Source organism: Macrosteles quadrilineatus, unplaced genomic scaffold (assembly GCF_028750875.1).
Source record: "Macrosteles quadrilineatus isolate MER2022 unplaced genomic scaffold, UCM_ALF_1.0 Scaffold_5__1_contigs__length_97177068, whole genome shotgun sequence".
NCBI classification, from domain to species: Eukaryota; Metazoa; Arthropoda; class Insecta; order Hemiptera; family Cicadellidae; genus Macrosteles; species Macrosteles quadrilineatus.
Window position 1 is genome coordinate 85,009,619 of NW_026542598.1, and position 23,890 is coordinate 85,033,508.

At 33.6% G+C, this 23,890-nt stretch overlaps 1 protein-coding gene across 2 annotated transcripts; it reads right to left on the minus strand.

Moving 5' to 3' along the window:
• Positions 1-1,519: 1,519 nt before the first annotated feature.
• Positions 1,520-22,983, minus strand: LOC128994214 (cyclic nucleotide-gated cation channel subunit A-like). Of its 2 annotated transcripts, XM_054418595.1 has the most exons (13): positions 22,855-22,983; positions 21,317-21,409; positions 20,626-20,682; positions 19,494-19,658; positions 18,771-18,933; positions 17,880-18,145; positions 17,220-17,400; positions 16,477-16,724; positions 15,557-15,712; positions 14,678-14,821; positions 12,695-12,950; positions 12,100-12,226; positions 1,520-1,905 (listed from the first exon to the last, which is right to left on the minus strand). In XM_054418595.1, exons 1-13 carry the CDS (start codon positions 22,954-22,956, stop codon positions 1,767-1,769), a joined length of 2,097 nt encoding a protein of 698 aa, XP_054274570.1. In that variant the 5' UTR covers positions 22,957-22,983; the 3' UTR covers positions 1,520-1,766. The 2 variants fall into 2 exon arrangements, with proteins under 2 accessions (XP_054274570.1, XP_054274571.1); XM_054418596.1 differs by lacking the exon at positions 20,626-20,682.
• Between the last annotated feature and the right edge of the window lie 907 nt (positions 22,984-23,890).

The following is a 23,890-nucleotide window of genomic DNA, read 5'->3' on the forward strand; positions in this document are numbered from 1 at the left end:
TAAACCTTGAAATACTGAAAAAGATAAATTAAAAATACCTCCACCGCAGCAAATCTGCAGACTAAGCAAAATTTCCATCCTCCTGGTTAGGGGTTCACAAAAATATTCCCTTGAAAATTGTCAGTTTTGTTACCTATTGTTATTTTAATAACATTAATTTTCTTCAAATTAATAACAGTTGGTCTTTGAGCTTGGTTCATAAAAGGGATATCAATTCAGGGTAAAAAGACAATATCGAAAGGTTTTACCATTGATTAAGCATTTTACCCTACAGACTTCTCACCCTCGTGGATCAGCTGAAGGTGATGCTGATCCATGTCCCTTCACAAACTTTATGGTGGTTTGAAGGGAAGTTCCCCCCCCCCTCACTTATTTTTGCTTAATGCATGTTGCAGATGATTGATATTTTGGAAAACCTCAGCTGTTGAGCTATTGTTAGGTTGAATCAAGTGGAGGGGACCGAGTATAGTATGAAAAGCTTTTGAAAGTTTATTTAAAAAGGTTGAATTTTCAACCTTTTTTAATAAACCTTGACACTAATAACTTTTAAACATTTAAATTTTTAAAATGAATTTTTTTATGTTACTGAATTGAAAATTTAGAGTACAGTAAAAATAAAGAAAATAGTAAAAAAAGTATATTTTTAGTATTTTTATTGTACCAGTATTTATTTTCATGTATTTGTAATTTATAGTTATAGTACCCTAGAATGAATACCAGAAAACAAACTCTTACAAGTTACCCTAAAACGTGAGAGTAATTAACTCAGCACTCTTCAACATAACTGGACATGCAATCAGGACAAGATGTATAGGTACCGTACTTGCTGTATTCAAACTCGATACTGAATTATTTTCTACTGGTAGTTATTTGCAAATTTAAATTGTTCATTAAGCCACACACATCACTAATCTTGCTTAATTTTCTGAAATAGAATTTAGTAAAAGAAGGTTCATATCCTGATGTATATAAAATACTAGTTGCCTTCTTTTTAACCTGGTAATATAAAACCAAAAGTGTTAGGTCAAATATAAATCAGTAACTGAGACCACATAAATAAGTGAAATCACCAGAAGGGAGTTATCACGGAATTATATTTGTGGCTAACAAGTCTGATCACCATTTATCAAACCGACATCGATTGGTTCCAGAATTTGTCGTTTGTCACACTATATTGGACAACTTGTTACTTTGACGGAGTATGACATCAATAACATCAACTACTGACAGTGTTGAGGAAAGACTGACATTTTTTCATCAAGTGCAGTTGATTGTATGTCTTTAATCATTGGGCGTTTAATAAATGGTCCTAGCTAATAAAACAGCTGGTCTTTGTCAGTAACAAAGCTATACAAGGCATTTCACTTGAAAAAGAAAAAAATGAAACCATGGAATAAGTTATGTATAACTTTTCTTCATCACTACTACACACTTCAAATTTCAACATCGTTGAAAATCCTTACCTCATATTATTGGGTTAAATAAAAACAACAAATAACGAGAAACATCGTAACCTAAACTTTATTAATTAAAACATATTTACGTAACAATCGCACCATATCACATAATCCTCGAGCACGAGATCGTCCGAAATCATACGATAACAAACCTATCTGTTGTAGAAAAATAAATCACCTAGAGTAATAATAGTGTATAAAGATGTATTAAAGTTTATCCTCGCGTTTATGACTATACAAAAACGTTTATTTCTATTCGATTATACGCTATGTGTACAGGCTGAATGAGGAGGGTTGGTCATAGGGGTGTTAGAGGGAGAGAGGTTTGCGTCGTCTGCGCGCCCAAGAGTCCTGAGGCACTCCTTGAAAGGATCTGCGCGTCAGTCTGCTCGGAGAGCCCTGGGACGCGGCTACGTCCAACAGGAAGTCTGGAGATTGACGTCTCTTCCTGTAGGAACAAAACCAAATTTTTAATTCGTAGTGTAAGAAGAAGTAAAATGTTTTAGTATAAATATACTTCCTTAAACTTGAAGGTAGGATTCCACAGACAAAGTAGACTGTATTAGCTTTAAAGTATATTGTATATAAAATCTTTGGCCTTCGGAAATAAGTGCGACGTTGAACTGGTAAAACCAGTAGAAAATGTAATAGGTAAAATGAAGTGGTACTAGGTGAAATGTTTTTGTTGAACTTAGTGTTAAATTTTAACCCTCCTTAAAGATGTATTCTATTGGACACATCAAAAACGTTGTTGGTCGGTATTTTTGCCATATTTGTCAAAAGGTTTGCCCCAATATAGTTTTGTGATGGTGAGATTTAAAAAATGCATAAGTCTGCTGTGAAGAATTCTATCTTAATACACAGCTCATCCCAATCAATAAATCTTGGCTGAAATCATGCTTTGAGATACTAACCACTATTCCTTAACTAATTCTTCAATCAACTCAATAACTATATAAAAGAGAGAAAGAGGGAAAGGCAAATATTTTAGAAAATCAGTAGCTTTTTGATGTTGAAAACTTCATTGAGACTACCACCATACTATGTTACTGTTTGAGATGGGGATTTCACCTAGTTGTGTGTTTTAACCCAAGTGAAAGATGAGGGTAGAATGAAGTGTGATGAAGTGTCACTTGTGAAGTGTGATGCTTTATTTGTTACTGAGTAAGACTTAAACCAGCTGTGTCATTAGTCAGGACCACTTATTAAAAGCCCCATGATCAAGTAGTAGCATAGACAAAAAGTATTTAATTCTTTTTGTCTATGGTGGTAGTCACTGGGTCCAGTTATAAACCTTCAAAAAGCTAGTAGCTTTTCTCTGGATGAAACCCCTTTTCAATAATCAATAATCAATCGTTGAGATGGGGACGTTTTGACTGATGTACATGAAGGTTAAGCTAAAATCACACATGAGGGTTTCAAAATCAACATTGTTCACAACAATTCAAAACCATAAGCTAACACATCCAAACTTCACAAAAAATGTATCAAAGTACGTTGATGTAAGAAATGTGTTTACAGTGAATTATGTAAAGAAAAAAAAAGAGATTCTTCACTTATATTCAAAATATACTCTTTACTTAATTGATCATTCCATCACTGAACTCACCTCACACCTTTATGTAACGCAATTTGGCTATTCCATACAGGTGTGAGTATAACAAAAAGTTGCCCCCTGGTGGGGTTTTAATGAATTTAATTTACACTTTTAATTGAACTACTGAGGACATTACAATCACAGAGCTGCGCAGTGGAAATAAAGATGTTAAGTGTGGGCCCTGTAATTAAATATCCCAGAAGTCCGATTTATGGACCGTGAGAGGTCTGATATGTTGTCCTCCTTCACACCTTCTTCAGCTTAATTCTAACACTTCTTAAAACTAATAGATGTGTCTATTTGAACACTCCATGAATTAAAATGTGCTGTTCTGACGAAAGATTGTGATATGAATTGATACTCTGAAAAACTGTAAAATTGCAAATAATAATATTGAAATATTGATTGAAAATATTTGTGAAACTGTTTGTCCAGGAAATATTTATCAAAAGTATGACTTCAAGATGTTTATATACACTGGATTCGGTTAAGCCGATTGCTCATGAATTCACCAATTTAATATTAAATATTATGAACTGAGCTTATAAAAATTGCACTGTCAAAATATATTTACAAAATGTGATCATCAACACTCATTGTGAATACTTTGTATACCTCTTTCAGTTAAGCCATTTACCTCTCTGCTTTACCAGTTTTATACTAATAATACTAACAGCTGAAACACAGGATAATGAAAAGATGGTGATTTGTAAAAATACTGTATAATGAGATGATAATTGCAAATGAGCTGTGATACAATAATTAATAAAATTTATACAATGTGATAACCTTTTGTGTGCACAATTTAACAATATTTTGAAAGAGAGAGTGAGAGAGTTGATTGTAAGATTGTATGTTCAAATTGGCGGTTTGTTCATTTTTAAAACTGCAAAGTCTCGGGAAAACCTAGCCTTGATGATTTTATTTATTTGTTTTGGATCACCAGACTCCCCAAAGATGTTCGTAATTATCAAACTGGCCAGTTTACAATTTAATCAAACAGGGACTATTATGTAGGTTTGTGATCTACATCACTCCTTGCTGATCAGTGCAACGGGGCCAATCGACTGCTGAGTCGAATATTTGATAATTTTTTATTTAATATTTAATATTTATGAATTTAATGGGAGTCTATCCTCATGACCCTTTATCAACCCTAGCCTTCGACCGAGCACTCTGTTACCCCCATTTACGTTACACAATCAAACTCTCACTATTTAAAAATGTAATACTGTTCAAAAATTATTCTACACATGAAATTCAAACGTTTTAAATAATAATACTGACGATGATAGAATCTGACTTTACATAGAATACAAAAATAATAATATCACAGATAAACATTGCTCTTTAAATTAATACACCATTTCAATTCAATTTAATAATTAATTTTCATTTGACTAGGTTCACTATTATAACTTAAATTCTTTGTATGACATGACCAAATTTAATAAAACATTTTATCCTGAATCGTGACCATGTGCTCTAAGTAGACCAAATGAAACACGAAAATCTCAGACCAAACAAAACATGATTCATAACTTGTAAAACGAGTGGTACATGTGAAAAAATGTGGCAGATTGGCAAGACTATTTTAATACTAAAACACAAATAACACAAACATTTACTTACGTACACATGTCGACACATTAACATTCATTCCGACGAAGATTCACGCGTACCGAACATTTAAAAACTGACTCGTGGTAATTTTGACTTTTTGTCTGACCGAGCGGAATATCACGACACGGTTTTTTTCTGGTGTAGGACTTATTAATTCTTGTTTTTTCGAGCTGGCGTTTAATGATTCAATTGAAAATACCTTCACGACGACCCGCGATTCGCTAGAAACTGACATTTGCTATCGATATGATGCATGTACGAATTTTCATCACGAACGCGAACAATCAATCCGGCATCTCAACTTTCTCGACTTAATACTAATAAAACACACCCCCAAATGCAATTCGGCGAAATTTTGACAATTGCGATCGTTTGATGCACGTACAATTTCCGCCCGAACGCTAATTTCCGAGCTACGAATTAAGATATTAATAAATTCGTCCTACACCAGCGACAAAACGCGACTTCACATGTAGACTACGCGAGTACTGAGCCACGAGTGACGACGAGACGTTTGCACGCGACACGGTTCGAGTGTAGTATTCCTCCGCGTTACGTCATGTTGGACTGACTTGTCCATTGCCTGGCGCGGATTTTAAATCTTTGAATTTAAAATCGGCACAATTACAAACTGTCTACCATATTGTTTTCTACCATGGTCAATGCATTTCAATAATTGAAGAAACAAAGGATCTAAAGGAAACCTCCCATTGTAACTCAATGATGCATCACTCAGTATAATGTCGGCCACTCTCTTTTATGGCAACTTCATAACTGACCTGACCTTGCTACTGGCTCTATAGATAATGACATTACTCTCCCTTCCTCACATGTGAGAAAAAATGTGCAATACATTACAGCATAGTATCCTGGATGGAAATTTATCATATGGAATTTATCATATGAAAAATGGCGTCCATGCATGTTCTTATTCTCACTCTATTAACAAGATTAAAAACTTTTTTAACAGCAAAAATTTTCTTTTAAATGAAAATAAAAGTAGTTACATTTCTTTCTGTACAAATCTATCTATATATTAATAGGCAAGCATGTTTCTTTAAAACCTTTTTTCTCAGCTCGTGTGTATCGTAGGGAAAATCTACGCATACCGTTAGAAAGCTATTTTCCTGTAGGTGTGCAGAATCCCTTTATAAATTAAAATAGGCTCAAAAATAAGCACAAAAAATGAATTTGAAATTTTAAAAAATTAACATGGGTCTTATGCGTTGCTATGGTGATGACAAAATAACAACACAATATAAACAGAAAATCAAAACAAATGGAAGACATTCCAATCACATGTTTTATTTACAGTGTGGGATGAAAATAGAGAAGTTTGTACAATACATACTTTTGGTCGATTTTTCGACCACGGGGCGTGCTCTCGTAAAAATAAAAACAATGAGACAATTTTGAAGACTAATGCTAAAATTAATAAAGTAAATGATTTAAAATTTTTAGGAATTATTATTGATAACAATTTAAGTTGGGACTCTCATGTCCAGCATGTTGTAGGCAAAATGTCATCAGGCTTGTATGCTCTTCGAAGGATGTCCTATGTCTGTGATCTTTCGGCTCTAAAACTGGTGTATTATGCTTTTGTACATTCATTTATATCATACGGAATTAGTGTGTACGGAGGGACCTCAAAATCAAACCTTAATCAAATACTTCTGTTACAAAAGAAAGCTATTAGATTAATGCTAAGTTTAAATTGGATCGAAAGTGTAAAGTATCATTTTTCTAATTTGGAAATCCTAACAGTGTTTGGAATTTATATATACGAGACAATAAAATATACTAAGCAGCACCATTTACAAAAAATACAGTTAGAACTAAGTAGGCCCTAGGCCTACCAGTAATAGATATAATACCAGAAATGCAAAATATGTTATACAAAACAGGCATAATTTAGAATTTTATAAAAAAAAACACGGTGTATAGAGGCCTTAGATAAATAAATTTTTTACCAAAAGATATAAAAAATGAATGTAATAGTAGGAAATTTTACTTTAAACTTTAAAAATGTACCTAGTAGAAAAAGCAATTTACTCCTTTGAGGAATTTTTTAATTTAAAATATTGTGAATAGACAATAAGTACTCACTGACTCTATTCTTTGTACTTGTACATTCATGAATAAAGGAGATTTTGATTTGATTTGATTTGATGTCTCTCTGTATTTTTACATTGTGTGACAAAAATATCAATCATTTATTTATTTGATGATTTAATTGTGGACCCAGTTTGGAGAACAAATATTAATTTTGAGGTACACAGCCACTAGGAAAGGCGTAGACATTCTTTAGGCATTCTAAATTATGGCTACCCCCCTAGCCTTCAATGCTTTCAGGTGGGATCTTTGGAGCTAAATATTAAATGAACAGCAGCAAACAATAGATAAGAGGCTATGACGATACCCATACTAAGTTTATGTTTCTTACTTGATGGAGTTCATTTTTTTACAGCTGATCCAAGAAGACATATGTTTGCAAGTTATTTAGTTGTTTATTGTATTTCGTTTGCTCAAACATATGACTATATGAAGTGTATATGTGTAGGAAGTGTGTGTATATGAAGTGTAATAACTGATACTTATCGTACCTGTTTTCCTATAGTTTCAAAGGCTTTTTAAATCGATAAAACGCTGCAAAGTACATATATACCTACTAGCTCATATAGTTACAAACATTAAATTTTGTCCTTTCTCTTTCTGACCTTCAATATCTATTTCTTGGGCTTTTGGGTATTCATATTTATTGCTGTATTAAAATTAGCAATACAAATTATTCTTTAAACTAAAAAAAGTAATTAATTCATTAACTGTTAATATTTTAAATTACCTACTAAATGATAGCATAGACTAACCAACACAAGTAGACTTCTCATCCCACTGTAAATTTTGAAGCACGTTTTTCGTGTCTAGTTCATGTACGTGACACGTGGGCGCTAGTGTCGACGAAACTTTGTTTCTATTATTTTAGGGTTAATTTCTTGATTTGTGCTTTACTGTTTGGTTATCTAACTACCCCTAGTTTATGATTAGATCGTATTATTTGGCTAAACGAGGTTTTAAATGGCTGTAATAACGGGAAACAAATTGTAAACAAAACACGACCTCTACATAAACCGTACAGAACTAACAATAAAATTGTCTTCAGCTGTTCCATAAGGATGAAAAATCTACTAGGGAGTATGTTTTATCTATGATGATAGTTTCTGTTAAGTTAAGTAGTTCAGAAAATATAATGATAATTTACGGAATGTACGTTTATGAAACAATTTTATCAGTAAAGGACAGACTTCATGATTTGGAACGAGTTGGGGATAGTCATAATTATTTCACCAGAAATCGGGAAAACCTTGTAATTGGCCACCATAGTCTAAAACTTTTTGAGAAAAAACCCATGTATGCGGGATCAAAATTTTATAATAATCTCCCAATCGAAATTAAATCAGAGACTTCCAAAACAATATTTAAAAATAAATTAAAGAGATTTCTCATCAGCAAGGCTATTTTTTCTTTTTAAGAGTTGAATAGTCTTTGAAGTAAAAAACAAATTCAATTTATGTATTTTTTGTTTAGACTTAAAAAAAAATTAAGTTTGTGAAATTTTGTTTTTATTTTATTATGTTAGAAATGTATTTAATAACTATTAGGCCTACTTGCAACTGTTGACACTATTCAATGTATTATGTACAGGAAATGAATAAAGTAGTTTTGAATTGAATTGAATTGAATTAAGTATTCTATTTATTTATTTTCTCTTTAGTCTGTCTCCAAGACATAAAGGTTTTGACATTCAAATATTTTGCCCTTGGTCTGGCTCTAACACATATTTTGGGTTTAAAAATATTAACATTTTCTTTATTATTATTGTTGGATTTTAAAATGTTCTGTGTCCATGTTGATAAATATAAAAGGTTGTACTCAATTATTTTTTGCCATTGGTTATTTAGTGGTTTTTCTCTATATCAAAGTATCAAAGTATTAACCAAGATAAAACTCTTTTTACTAAAACTCTAAATATCTCAGACACATCAAGATTTACAAAGAAGAAAATAGTTCAAGGTAAAATCTCCTCCTTTAATTTATGATTTGGTTCCTACTAATCAAGTCTGATGCTAAATTTTATTCTAACTACTCTGATTCTTTCCTCTCTAATCATTTCAGTTTCCAAATTTTAAATTACGAAACAAAATTAAAATTTTATCTATAGAAACTAAAATATAAAACATTTTAACCCTATAACTTTAAAGTGTAAAACAAAACTAACATCCCATGCTTTAGTTGTTCAGATTTTTGTCAAGAAGAGATGAGTGATATACTAGGAGCTGTCACCTGCAGTCAACCCTCCTACTACTTTTACAGACACCCTTACAGGCACACATGTACACACACATACATATAGCTTTCCAGAAGTTGAATTCATTTGAAAAAAAAATACAGCATGACAAATTTTTCCTCTTACATAGATTCCAAATGATTAACATACTTGGATGATTACAAAAAAGTTTTGGGTAGACTTTCATAACTTTCACTTAATTTGTGTGCTATCTTTGACTACTGATGAAACTAAACATTTCATTCCCATATTAACAATTTTGGAAATAAAGTTAACGTAGTTAATATGAGTATAACATAGTTAAGAGAGTTAATTTACATGAATAAGTAAATTACAGAGTGCTGTTGAATTCCACTTACCTAAGTACGCCTAAAACTGAAGGACAACTAATTGATAACCATAGCATCTTTTATTCCACAAGTATAAAATTATGTTGGTTTATAAATTTGTTATATATATATATTGGGAGTGTACCTATGTAGAATTTCATAGAGTAGGTTTATACACCATCAATTTCGTGATAACTTCCCAGGGGCTTAGCCCCAAGACCGTCTTAAAGATACCCCACATCAGGGATTTTGAAAGAGTTTTAGCTAGATTTGTTTAAACAAAACATATGAAAGTAAAATTTGAAACAGAGGTGATGTAAATAAATGGTATGCTTTGCTCTGCTATTTAATTGTATTTGTTTTTAAGAAGGTTTCTTGGTGCCATGTGGTTAATTAATTACTTTTGCATATATACTAAATGCATACCGTTAGTTTTTAAAAGTATAAAAAAACAAATGGAAAAACTGATTGTGGCAAACTCTATGAGGGGCTCTTACAAGTTACAACTATAGGCCTATTACATTTGAATAGAAATTAACTGGAGGCGTTCCATGATAGATGAGATGTCCACTTCAGTAAGCTACAGTATTACGAGCAAAACGTAGACCATTTTAGCGAATTTCCCTATAGGGAAGTAGCTATTACCGTAGGTCTCGTGGTAAGACTTAAGCCCGGGACCGATTTACTTTTTCATTTTGATGTCCCCAGAGGCCAAAAACACCATTCGTTCAAATTTTTATATATCTATATATATATATATATATATATATATATATATATATATATATATATATATATATATATATATATGTGTCCATCCGCACGATAACTTGAGTAATTTTTGTCCGATTTTGATAAAATTTGGTTTGAAGGTGTAAAGCGGGATAAACTTGAATGAGTTCGCGAACCAGCATGATCGGACTATGGGAACGGGGGTTTATGGGGGGTTTTATGGGGTAAAAATAGGTTTTTCCCATTTTTGACCCTAAAAACAGGAAATTTCACAATTTCTTTTTAAACCATCTTGTAGAGCCTAAAAAAACAAATAATTTAGTATATTGAAGCGTTAGTATGCGCCTAATTGTTACGGAGAAAATTAAAAAAAATTGTAATTTTAAAATTCCCATGTTATTCTTATGGAGAATAAGTCAACTGTTGTAGTTTGCTTGTTTATGAACATATTTTGATCGATTTTGGAAAATACTTTTATTTCTTACTAAACTTTTATCATTTTATAAAAAATCTTTTTTACCCTCCCTGTTGCAGCAAACCTAAGTCTAAACTCGTTAAACTAATTCTATTTAAATAGGAAATAAATATGCTATTTTTATGGAGGCATTTTAGTATAAATCCAATCAGGTTAATGGAAATTCGCTTAGTCTGCAGGTTTGCTGCGGCGGGGGTATTTTAAGTACAATTTCATTTTTTGATTAATTTGTTGAAAAAGGAAAATTAATATCCCACTCCCTGGAGATGCCACATTTTTTGGCGGATTATCGAAGAATATAACAAAATCTACAAGAAAAAATGGTTCTAAAACAATTAATCATTGATATTCTTCTAACCATTGCTTCATTGTGGGTGTATCCGATTCAATAATGGTAATAGTTGCCCTTGTCTGTGGTTACTGGCTGGTATGTGTTGGCGTGTGAAGGTGTGTGTGTGTGCTCATGATGACAAACGATGGTCCCTTAACCTCCCCTCTTCTTTAATTGACTAGTCTTCTTCATTTGTTCCCCATAGATCATGTAGTAAACGGTCGTGTGGTCGTAAATTTCTATGGTGGAACGCTCATAATTCCTTGGAAAAAGCATGGGTTGCCAATTTAATATATTGGGGTTTTGGAAAATCAGAGTGGGAATGAGTCAACGCACAACACCGCTGACAATAAATTATATCTATTTTACTTAAAAAAGATTAAAGGATAATAAATTTATGAAAAAATAAGCACTTTTCTTCTAATTTTTTTTACTTAATAGGGAAGATTTTAACTCTGGTTTAGGCCTATTTCCTTTTTTATTTTTTACAATTTAGGAAGCTAAAACCTTTCCCATTAAAGAAATAGTATTATAAAAAAGATATGGTACAAATATATGAAGTAGCGGTTGGTCACGAGTAATGTCAGTAGAGGTAATGTCATTATCTAGAGAGCCAGTAGCAAGGTCAGGTCAGTTATGAAGTTGCCATAAAAGAGAGTGGACCCGGACATTATACTGAGTGGCATCATTAAACTCTTACCTTCTCCTATGATTCATACTTGGCTATATTACTTTATTTACGATTACATTATTGTACAATTACTTTACCTCACTACCTATTGTTGTTGTTTTAATTGCTTTAGTAAATGTATTATATTTTTTGGGGTTTTTAAGTTAACTTATCCCTTACCAAATATCAAACTCTTTTTTTCCAATGGCGTGGAATATGTTGTTGAGTGTGGAGATATTTTAAAATAACTCTGTGTATTTATAATAGTGTTTGATAAAAAACTATAGTTTTACCTTTTAAAAAATGGGGATTATTAAACATTTGTATGACTTTACATTTGATTAAATACTTTTTAGGTGTTTTAAACTGGATTATTATGACTGAACAAGTTTTCTAATTAGCGAGAAAATACACATTACAAAAACAACTTATTTTGTTTGATGATTAGGCCTACAAAATTATTGGGCAATGTCCATAACGTCTTATAGACAATACTAATAATTTTTTATAGGAATAAGTTATTATGTGCATATAACTCACTTTCTGTTGTCTGTGGAATCCACTCTTTTCTCCACTTTTAAGAGCCTTTGCTTCACAGAGGCCTGATGATTGAGGTATTCCGCCATCAACCTTGCAAACCTCAACTGGAGGTTTTCTAACGATTTTTCTGAAAGAAAGGAAAAAGTGTAATAGGAAAAAGTGATGCTTAAAGGCTTATAAAATATGTACCAAAAGACCATAAATGGGTGAAAAATACAGTAGCCTACATAATATGCGTGTGAGTCTTGATCAATAGGGGATTTTGACGTAACTATTTGTACAATCTTACATTTCTGAAACTCTAACTCGATCACAAGATTTAATTCCCCACCTATTCTCATAATATTTTGTTACTAAACCCACCTACAGTATTTTCACAATGGTATTTTGTCACTCAACCCACCTATACTCACAATATTTCGTCTCTCAACCCATCTATCCTCACAATATTTCGTCACTCAACCCACCTATCCTCACAATATTTCGTTATTCAACCCACCTATCCTCACAATATTTCGTCACTCAACCAACCTATCCTCACAATATTTTGTTATTCAACCCACCTATCATCATAATATTTTCTTACTCAACCCACCTATCCTATTCAGCTTATCCTCCATCCCCTCTTTCTTCTCCTGGGATAGTCTGAAGATGTCCTCGTCCAGAAGGCCATCCTTCCGGAGTATTTGACACCCTCGCTCTAGCAGCGAAGTCCGAGCGTCTGGGTAGTCCGACAAGGCCTTCCACAAGTCCTGCTTGGCAAGACAGAACAAGTCCGAGTAGCCAATACTGCGTACGTTGGCTGTACGGCGATTACCCGTCTTGTTGCCGGGAATTTCCAGAACACTCACCTGGAAGCGGAGTTTTAGGTTAACTGTCAGTGATTGGTTGGTTTTATGAGATAATTTATTGTTAATGATTTTGAATTGTTGTGAACGATTTTTTGAAAAATACTCAAGAACACTGGCACCAAAAAGAAAACCTAATGTACTATTAGGTAATGTTTTAAATATCTGTAAGCCCGTTATTTATTTGATCCTCTTTTACTTTAAAATACAACAAAACATTCTTGAAGTAGATAGTTTGGAATAAATAATCAAAATTTGGTTTTTAATAAAGAAGTAAATACGACACAAACATAAAATGTTATTATATACTTGGTTTTCTCATAAGTGACACAACTGTGGTTTTTATTGCGAAAAGGATATTAGACTCCCAGAATGCTTAAAAATCACTGACTTGCTGAAGATCGTCACAGAAAGACGAACAAGCACTGGCTTTTATAGCTGGTTTTATTGCTAAATATGAGAGCTGATAAAACAAAATTCAAGCTTGGATGTGGATTATTAATGGATAACAAATGGAAACATGTTTAAGTAAAATAAAAACTCTGTTTATTTTTAGACTCATGTAAAAAAATTGTATTTTGTAAGATTTGACTATATTCCTGTACCATTGTACTTATAAATAATATAATATGAATATAGTTATTTGTGCAATTGACTCACTCGAGAGAAGAGGAATGGTTTCTCGAGTGAGGCAGTTGCACTTTGCACTTTAGTTGCACATTATATTTTTCCTACAGATACCATAAAACAAATAAATTGGTAAAGAAACGTAACATATTTTTACACAGAAATGAACTTTTAATATGACATTTAATGATAAACAGCTGACCAGCTGATTTACAGCCAGTACTGCCAACGTATTTCGCGCGCATACGACCTTGTCTGCATGTTACACGCTCACTATTTCGTGGCTTCACGTTGCAAATCTGGAGTGAGACAAAGTAATTAGAGTGAGACAATGTTAACATTGTCTCACTGGTGAGCGAATTGGCCACTTTACTTTCTCAAATCAGTGAGAGAACATGTACATTGTTAAGTAACTGTAGGAAAAAGGATATTTTTGATTTGAAATGATTTGAAGTAAAGTAGGAACTCCAATGATATTAAATACTGGGACCATCATAACTATTCATTGTAAGTTTGATTGAAGTTTTAACACGTTCTTCATTTTCACCCTACTTTTAAAATCATTGGAGAAATCAACCAAAGACAGATTGTTCAATTTTACTCTAATAGATTTTCATGTATTAATTCCTGATTTATGTCTGTTATTTGTATTTGCAACAATCGTGGATGATTCGATGATTCATAGTAATTAATTTGATGGTTTGTTTACACTCATTCTATTAAACTATATGGAATCATAAGCCATACAATGTTACCTTCTCATAATAATGTGGCAATACCTAGACATAATAAAACAAAAATAAAAAGATGGATTCTTAAAATTTATTGCCTTGACTATGAGATATTTCTTTAGGTACAGTTTGACCCTTAACACCAAACTCTTTATTCAATGTATACTTTTTATCCTTAATACCTCGAAATTCCCATTTTTAAGGCAGGCCTCTAAAGCCTTTATTTAAATCTCTTTTATCCCATACTGTGCATAAACTTTCTCTAGCTTCCCTCAAGTCCCTGGTGTTCTATAGATCTAGTATAGTTTTTATATCTCATAGTTTTTGGGTACGAAAATATCCAAAATTCAGGATGAAATCCCTTCCTCCTACCTCTCCGAAGACTGCGCCTGCGCTGAGAGTGGCTAGCACAGTACTCTCGTCGTCTGCTACAACGCTAAGTCTTCCTCTCTTTACTATATACATCTCTTTACCGATGTCTCCCTTGCGGCAGATATAGTCTCCTGGGCTGAAAACCTGCAAAAATATCCTAACTTGAGCACAAACTGTCTTCACAGCTATTGACATAACATTCAAACAGAATTGACCATCAGAAATGTCATACAACCATAGGCGCCTATTTCACAATTAATTATTAGTTACAATGTGTAACTTGGAATTTCCATTTAATTTGCATTGGGCGATCAGCTGATTTACTAATAATTTTAGTTTGTAGTTTATAATGAACAGACCCCAGGAATTTGATTCAGAATCACTCAAAACCATCAAAGAAAATTAAGTGAGAAGATACGTTCAAAATAATTGATTGTTTTTCTAGTTCAAAATAGAGCAAAAGCCAGAAAAATAAAAACATATTGTGTGAACATAAGCTGCAGCACGAGCTGCCTAGAAATTTATTGTACTTGCCCTTTTTCTTTCTTGCAAACAGTTTTTATACCAAATTAATCGAGTCTCACTAGCAGCATAATTATATTTATAATGGTTTGAGTGATTTTAATATTTAGTCATTAATTTAACTTAATCATTTGTAATCTTTATTATTATTTCCTGCTAAAGATATGCAAATTTAAAGGAAACTTTTCCCTAGTCACTATTCCAACTAATTTAATACAACACAATGAAATCAACTTTTTGGAAATTAGAGCTTGGATCATGATAGCAATATAAATATTTTAATCCATTTTAATTCAATTTTTCAAAGCCAATGTTTACATTAAATTGAATTAGTAGACGTTTATAACAGAAAATTACCTGAAGCCTTAATTTGAGGACTAGTTCTTCCAGCAGTCCCGGCTCGCAGTCCTGGAATATCCTGACCTGTTTGAGCGTGTCCAGATGAACGTGGATTGCAATCTCAGCCTTCAACTTGTCTGGTAGAGCTGCAAGCACTTTATCTTCATCAATGGCCTGTGAAAAAACATTACATGAATGTTAGAATGGTACATACAGATTTTTTGTGCTAGTTACGAGTTTGACAGTTTATGACTAATTTGCCCACTTAAATATCCTGGTCATCAAAATCAGGGTACTCTAGTATGGTTGTAATGAAAACGTTTGAGTCATACAAATTTATCACATGCATTAAGGGGGAGCTCATTGGCTGCATGACTCAACAAACTATTAATTAACTGGCCCCCATTAATCCAGTTTTATGATACTTTGAAAAAAAAAACACCAAAGAAAGATTATGTTTTTTGAACTTGTTAAAGATCGAGATAGTGGCAAGAAATTTGGGTATGAAAGCATATATGTACCTATTGTGCAACAGCACATAGAAATTATTATTTCCTTGCCTCCACATCATCCCCATATGATACCAAATAAATATCACTTCATTCACCAACATAAAACCTACTAAAGGCACCTGATATATATATATATATATATATATATATATATATATATATATATATAAATATGCATAAACCAAACTTTTGTGTATTAATAAATTTATCTGTTTCCACCAGTTGAAACCCAATAATACCAGTTGGACATGTTTGATTAGGTCAGTTTGGTTAATAATATTCAATTATTAATGGTGTAGTTTTAGAATGTTTTTTTTTAAGAATCAATGGAAAGAGTTGCAAAAAAGAACTCTATACTGTACAAACAAAGATAACATAGATACTATTAACTTGTGTAGATTTACCACTTTCCTTTCATCATTATACCTGCTTGTTTGCCCAGGTGTAAGCAAACCATCGGATAACTCTCGCCTCCAACTCCTTGGACACCCTGCGGAAGCTCATGTACTGCTTGACCCCATCCATCTTATTCTGGAACTCCACCCTAGCTACGTTCATATTGCTGATCATGCTGCCGATGTTTCCGACAATGGTTGCAAAGATCAAAACTCCAGCGAGGAAGTCGACAACGACGAAGAGGTATTCAACATCGTTCTCTGGTTGTGGTGTTTCTCCTAGAAAAGAAAAAGATTTTTAACAAAAAGAGATTTGAGATGTATTTATGGCATAGTATTTAAAATAATACTATTAGTTTTAATGTGTATTCCTATACTGTGTGCTTGAAAATGGGAGATCGCCGAAAGTAACAATTTGGAACTGACGACAGGTAATATAAAAACAATTAGTCATTATTACAGTTCAGAGGCCACTACAATAAATTTTTGCAAAAATTACTTTATTTGTTTATTTGTTTGAGTTTGGTTCTAACTTCTCCTTTAGATGGTTGTTAAAAATATGTGATATAATTAATTGAAAACTATGACAAAAATTACTTGTAAAATATCTAGAATATATAGATTTGTGCTTTTAAAAATATAAATTTGTAGAATAATTTAACAGAAATCCTATGAAATGGAGAAAGCATTTCTTGGTAAGGTGGTTTTTGTTTAGCGTTAAATCTACAAGTCTTTATTCAACTATTTTTTACTAAACTAATTAATCAATCTCACCAATAGTGGTAAGTGTGAGAGTGGACCAGTAGAAGCTGTATATGTACTGGCGAGACAATGTAGAGTTCTTCTGTCCACTGAGGTTGTACACCCAGTTGTCGGTGCCAAACCCGATGGCGTAGCTGATGGCAAAGTAGAAACAGGCGTTCCAATGGATGAGGACTAGAATGGCAAACACCACCTGCGAACGTGACACAAGTATAGAGGTTTGGTTATTCTTGAGTATTTTGCACCTTCCTTTGCTATTACTATCGTAGGACATTTTATAAGGAGGGCTACTATTAAAACACTGTCACAAAAGTCAAACTACCTCACTTAACCTAACAACACTCATACAAAGTAAATAAATATGTGCAGTTAAGAATGGTATAAACGTACAAATTAGTTAGCTGTTAATTTTTCATCAATTTTTCCAAGAGTTCTGTGGCCTCCCAATCTTGAAATTTGCCTACACCGCAGTTGATCTAAACTTTGCCTGTGCGTACGATAAAGGAAATTGTATAAAAACTTTTACTTTTACTTTATTTAAGTATTCAAGTATTAAGTGTTCCTTAAAAACATCCAATGTGACACAAACGTCTCATTTAAACTAACTCTTTGTACAACTGTAAATACAAATACTGCTAGCAAAAGCACTATACCAACTAATTTACCACAAACCTTGCATATCCGAAAGCTGTTGGGATACCCGGTTCTGGTCTCGGTTCGGTCGAAGAACTCGAGCATCCTAGGTATCCTAAATAGTCGGTTGACTCTGACTATGACGGGGCAAGGCACCGCGGGCGGACAGACGGTACTGGGCCAGTAGAAGTACACGAGGTCTGTAGGGATCAGCGAGGCAAAGTCAAACAGCCACTTTCTGGAGGCGACGTAGTTCTGGCGCAGCTTGACTGCGTCCGTGACCATCATGCCTTGCTCCAGGTAGCCTGAAGGAAAATGGAGAATCAGCTGTGAGGATATGTTTGGTAGAATTTGTGATAGACAACTTGAATGTAAAGTAATAATAGTTACTTATTGATACTTCAGGGTAAATATTCCTGTGAGAAACTCCTAGCCATTGGAAAACTTGGTCAATAATCTTTTGGAGAAAACCATAGCGTGCGCTTGTAATTTCATATCATAAGCTCTTTTTAACTGTCAAATAATCTGGTTGTAGTTTGAACTTGTGCACTTGAAGTTGTTGAAAAATTTAATTTGCTGAAATAACAAGAGTCCATAAGTAAAGGACATGCAAAAAATGCACATTCATATGGACTCTCAGCCTACTGAGAGGTTTTCAAACATCTCGAACAAACTTCCGATCTGGCTCAAGGGATACAGTTACAATATTTACACGTTTCTCAGCTACACTTTTAGAAAGTTCACACCAAGGGTGGTAATTAATTGTATCTATATTTTTGTTTCTTCCTAAATTTCCACAATTAAAAATCCATGAATAAGAGACACCAAGCAATAATTTTTGTCAGAAAAATAATGTTCAGTGATAATTCAGTGATTGTATGAGTTAAACATTACAAATCAATCCTAATGTTTATAATCACAAAGTTGCACCTTCATGTGCGTGTATAACGGTGTCCAACAGGTAGATGCCATCACAGGTGTAGTCCAAGGCCCACCACAGCAATGTTACCGCGTTGTTGAGCTCCCAGAATACACTGCGGCCGATGATGAACACCAGGTTGTAGAATATAGCCAACGTCACGACCGCCAGCCACTAGGGACAAATTGGGAAGATATTAAAAATATTTATTGTTGGTTCAGGGTAGAAGAATTAAGACTTATTATTCAACAGTATAAGTTATACACCAGATATTACTGTAGGCCTACTTAAAAACTATTATCTCATAGGTAAAATACGTTAGTAGTCCTTTATTATTCACAATAGTTCCTTACGTCTCAACATTGTTTAGACAGGAGATGTATAAAAAAAACTTTTTAGAAGGCAAGAGCCACATTAACTTTTGAGTCTTCGTTGATAAGGGATATATAGAGATGCAAATACAATATATGTTTTGAGTGACAAAGCAGAAACAAATTTTACAATAGTCTACTAATACGTAGCCTATACTTTTTCTTGCAAAGCGGAAATCCTTAATTACTTCAATACCAATTATTATTGAAGAAACTTCAGTACGGTAATGGAATAAAGAAAAAAAATATTGAGGAAAATCATCAAATACATAAGATACATATTCTCAAGAATTAATATTACAATTACAATTTGAATTAGAAAAATGTGTGAGTGACATTAAGAACATTTTACGCCCCTCTTACCTGGTAGTGAAAAGGTTGGGTTGGGTCGAAGTTGATGTTCGACCAGGACGAGGGTGGTTTCTTCTCTTCCTCAGGCAAGCGGTGCAGGAACTTGGCTGCGAACCAGTTCGGTGGACGGTTTTCCAACGACCCAGACCCTCTCCCACCATTAGTGGCAAAGCGATTCTGAAAGAAAAATATGGAGTCTGTATCATAGTAAACCTTTACATACCACCTTATAGCCTGTAATAGGTTTTGTACAACTCATCTCTATAAAGTAAGCAGGGAAGATTTACTATCTTATAGTATCATTTAGAATTTGACGAACTAAGGTATTTAGATTCATATTATTCAAGTAAGAACAATGTGAAAGTAAAAAATATAACTTGGGAATTTAGGCAACCAAATATACGACTTGTAGGACTTATTTAATGCAGCCTTTGCAAATTTACCTTACCTTAATTATTTAGAAGCTACAAAACACATAGTCCGTATTTAAATACAAATTTCCTAACATACTTCTTCTAGTAAAGTAATTGCATCTTACAGTGACTTTAAAACATGAAAAACTGATTTGGGAATTATAAAGTAGATTAATATTCATTATAGGCTTAATTTATCTGTGTTATTAGGCCTATATGTCATGTGACAATTAGGAAAATGGTACGTTTTTCATATTTAAAATCTAAACCGAGATTTTACACTAAATAAAAAAAGGAGAAAGCATAGAATCTCAATAAATATTTGAAAACTAAGGATTTATGTGCTTAGTTTATACAAAAGATAAGGCATGCAATTGGAATGGTGAGGAATTTTAATTTAAATTATTTTGCAAGTATGCTCGATGTTTACAAATTGTGTACTAAATGTAGGACCCTACTAACAGACACTAAGCTTAAAATATATATCTACAATAATACAATACCTCAATAATTTGTCAGTTAAAATTAAACGATTGTCAAAATCAATTGCAAGATTAATTTCATTGAACTTTCAAAATTTTTGTCAATTCATGTTATGTACATTTAGCATGGGAAAAATTATATTGGTGAGAATTTTGAAGTTATTGAAAATAAAGTGCAAACCCGTCATAGGACTAATGTTAGTTGTTAGTAGATTTATTATTAGTTCTGCAAGAAATTAATATACTTACTCTAAGTGTGAAGGCAATTCTTTGAAGTAAACGTCGGTTTCTTCTCTCTCCGGCATCCTATCAATACAAGATCAAATGAAGTAGGATTCACGGGATGAAATTTACCCACTTAAATGAATAAATGTCCTTGGCGAAAGTGTTTGGAATTTATTTTCAATAATTGTAACTCCAAATTTGCTCTTACCCAATTATGTCACATGACACTTTTTTTCCGTGTTCTATGGGAACAATATAAATAAACAAATCGAAACATGAAAATTGAAAACTTCACAAACTACCTAATTACAATCTGTCATTCCTTATACTTGATTTAGCAAGTTCAAATTCCCCTCTTCTGATTCTTAGGCTGCTGTGAACTATAAATTACCAACCCTTAGTAGTTTTTGTATTCAGCCAAAAATGCACTTACATTTCCATTATAAAGGGAACAGCTACATTAATTTAGTAAAATCAATGTAATAATCCTAAAATTAGGTGGTAATGATAATATTCAACATCAAAGCTGAAATAAGATGGCTAATCAGATAAATGCACCACTTTATGTAAGCAAGAGTCGTGATTTTGCCTAAATTGCTCGTGAGTAAGCTTTTTAACTTAAAACATGCCTTTCTTGATGCCCATAAACTAGTCTTAATAGGTCATAGCACCATATTTTGGAAAATCAAATGAAAATGTGTGCTATTCAACTTACACATTGGTGTAATGAAGGCTTTGCGAAGAGCTGGTTGGCCGGACCCGGGTCTTCGTGGAAACTCTGCCCGGACACCGTCGGCACCGGCACCACCTTTACCATGTGACGTCATTAATAAAAATCTGTACATGCATTCTTCAACTGCAAATGACACATTGCTCTATGATCTAGACACCCTGTATCCTCTAAATTAACCTCTGGCGTTCCACAGTAATCCACAGTAAATCAACCCTAACTTCATAGCAATTACACCTTTAACAATAAAAACTTAACAATAGAACACCCAACAATAAAACGTCAGACAACTGACCTTCCATTGGTTTAACTTCCAAAATAACTTCAATTTTCAACCAAAAAACTAACTATCCAAATTACAATACCCAATCAATCTTAAAAATCCAACTTTTGACAATTCAGAATCTCATTGTCTATTGAAAATTAAGTTATGAGAAAAAATTATGTTATGTAAAAAATATGTACCTTGGATCACTAAATAATAGAGAGACAGAGCCCTAAAGCAGTTGGAAGTCAGGATTAAGAGCGAAAACCCTTTCCAAACATAGATAACACATTTTTCAAAAGTTTCTTTCAAAGGGAACAATTTCATTATTGATCAAGGAAATACTGACATACATTTGGTTCAGATCTAGACTAACAACTAATAAATGCAAGATAGGGTCAAACCCGTAACAAAAAATCATCTTAGTTAAAAAGCACCACATTTTCAGTATGTTTCAACAAACATTGGTTTAAATTAAACTTCAAGCAAAGCGCTTAAACAAACAACCACTTGGAGCTCCCTTTTCTTAGCAACTGTTAATTTGTTTACTACGTTTGTGTGGATTCCCTCAAAGTAAAATATTCTTTTTTTACTGAAACCAATTTTCATTATACTTTCAAACACACAATGTAAATCATAATGTTCTTTATTTTTATGAAGTAAATCTAATTCACATCCTTACAATGCTTTAGTGTCTCATTTCAGTACGATTACTCTGAAAGATGTACTGCTATAGGTTATAATTACAACAATATAAACAACAATGCAGCAATAACATTTTTAAATGAAATAAGGGGTCTAATTGTACTAATCAAACCTGATTTTACAATAAATTATGAACTTTAACAGCGAGGGAGTTGAAGGGCAATATAAAATACTGTAGTTTAAATAAATTTTTACTATACTTGTACTACTCAAACCTGATTTTACAACAAATTATGAACTTAAACAGCCAGAGAGTTTAAGGGCTGTTGATAAAATACTTTAAATAAAAAAAGTTCCCAATAAAGATAATATGAGGTACGTAGCTTACAGCCAAAGAAAGAGCAACAATAATAATTAGGATACTGCATAATAAAAAGGGGATAAAGTCATCGAAAAAAAAAACACATGAAAAAAATCATTAAATAATTTACGATTATTGGACTTAAGTCTCCCTCCAATAAAAATATATATACTAACCACTTTGACAAGATTCTGATAATGTATAAAGGTATTTTACAAAAAATCATTGTATATAAAAAAAAAAAAAACTAACCTGATATGCAGCATGACCTTTGGATATACGAACAGAACCGTCGTCGGCATGAATGTACTTTGGGGAGTCCAGAGTTCTAGCAGCCATCATACAGATCCACATGGGTCAGAGACTCACGGACCCAGCCACCGTCCATCCGCATCTCTGTAACACACCAAACAATATAAATGTACTGTGGAGAGTCCAGAGTTCTAGCAGCCATCATACAGATCCACATAGGTCTGAGACTCACGGACCCAGCCACCGTCCATCCGCATCTCTGTAACACAACACACAACATGAATGTACTTTGGAGAGTCCAGAGTTCTAGCAGCCATCATATACAGATCCACATGGGTCAGAGACTCACGGACCCAGCCACCGTCCATCCGCATCTCTGTAACACAACACACAACATGAATGTACTTTGGGGAGTCCAGAGTTCTAGCAGCCATCATACAGATCCACATGGGTCTTTGGGTCAGAGACTCACGGACCCAGCCACCGTCCATCCGCATCTCTGTAACACAACAAACAACATGAATGTACTTTGGAGAGTCCAGAGTTCTAGCAGCCATCATATACAGATCCACATGGGTCAGAGACTCACGGACCCAGCCACCGTCCATCCGCATCTCTGTGACACAACACACAACATGAATGTACTGTGGAGAGTCCAGAGTTCTAGCAGCCATCATACAGATCCACATGGGTCAGAGACTCACGGACCCAGCCACCGTCCATCCGCATCTCTGTAACACAACACACAACATGAATGTACTTTGGAGAGTCCAGAGTTCTAGCAGCCATCATACAGATCCACATAGGTCTGAGACTCACGGACCCAGCCACCGTCCATCCGCATCTCTGTAACACAACACACAACATGAATGTACTTTGGAGAGTCCAGAGTTCTAGCAGCCATCATATACAGATCCACATAGGTCTGAGACTCACGGACCCAGCCACCGTCCATCCGCATCTCTGTAACACAACACACAACATGAATGTACTTTGGGGAGTCCAGAGTTCTAGCAGCCATCATACAGATCCACAT

What these genes read in the sequence shown, in the direction of transcription:
- LOC128994214 (XM_054418595.1), bottom strand. Translation starts at nt 22,956, where the DNA reads ATGTGGATCTGTATGATGGCTGCTAGAACTCTGGACTCCCCAAAGTAC. An exon ending in CGTTATACACGCACATGAAG is followed by an intron (nt 18,146 to 18,770) that starts GTGCAACTTTGT and finishes ATTTTCCTTCAG; the next exon opens with GCTACCTGGAGCAAGGCATG. An exon ending in TCCTCAAATTAAGGCTTCAG is followed by an intron (nt 14,822 to 15,556) that starts GTAATTTTCTGT and finishes ATATTTTTGCAG; the next exon opens with GTTTTCAGCCCAGGAGACTA.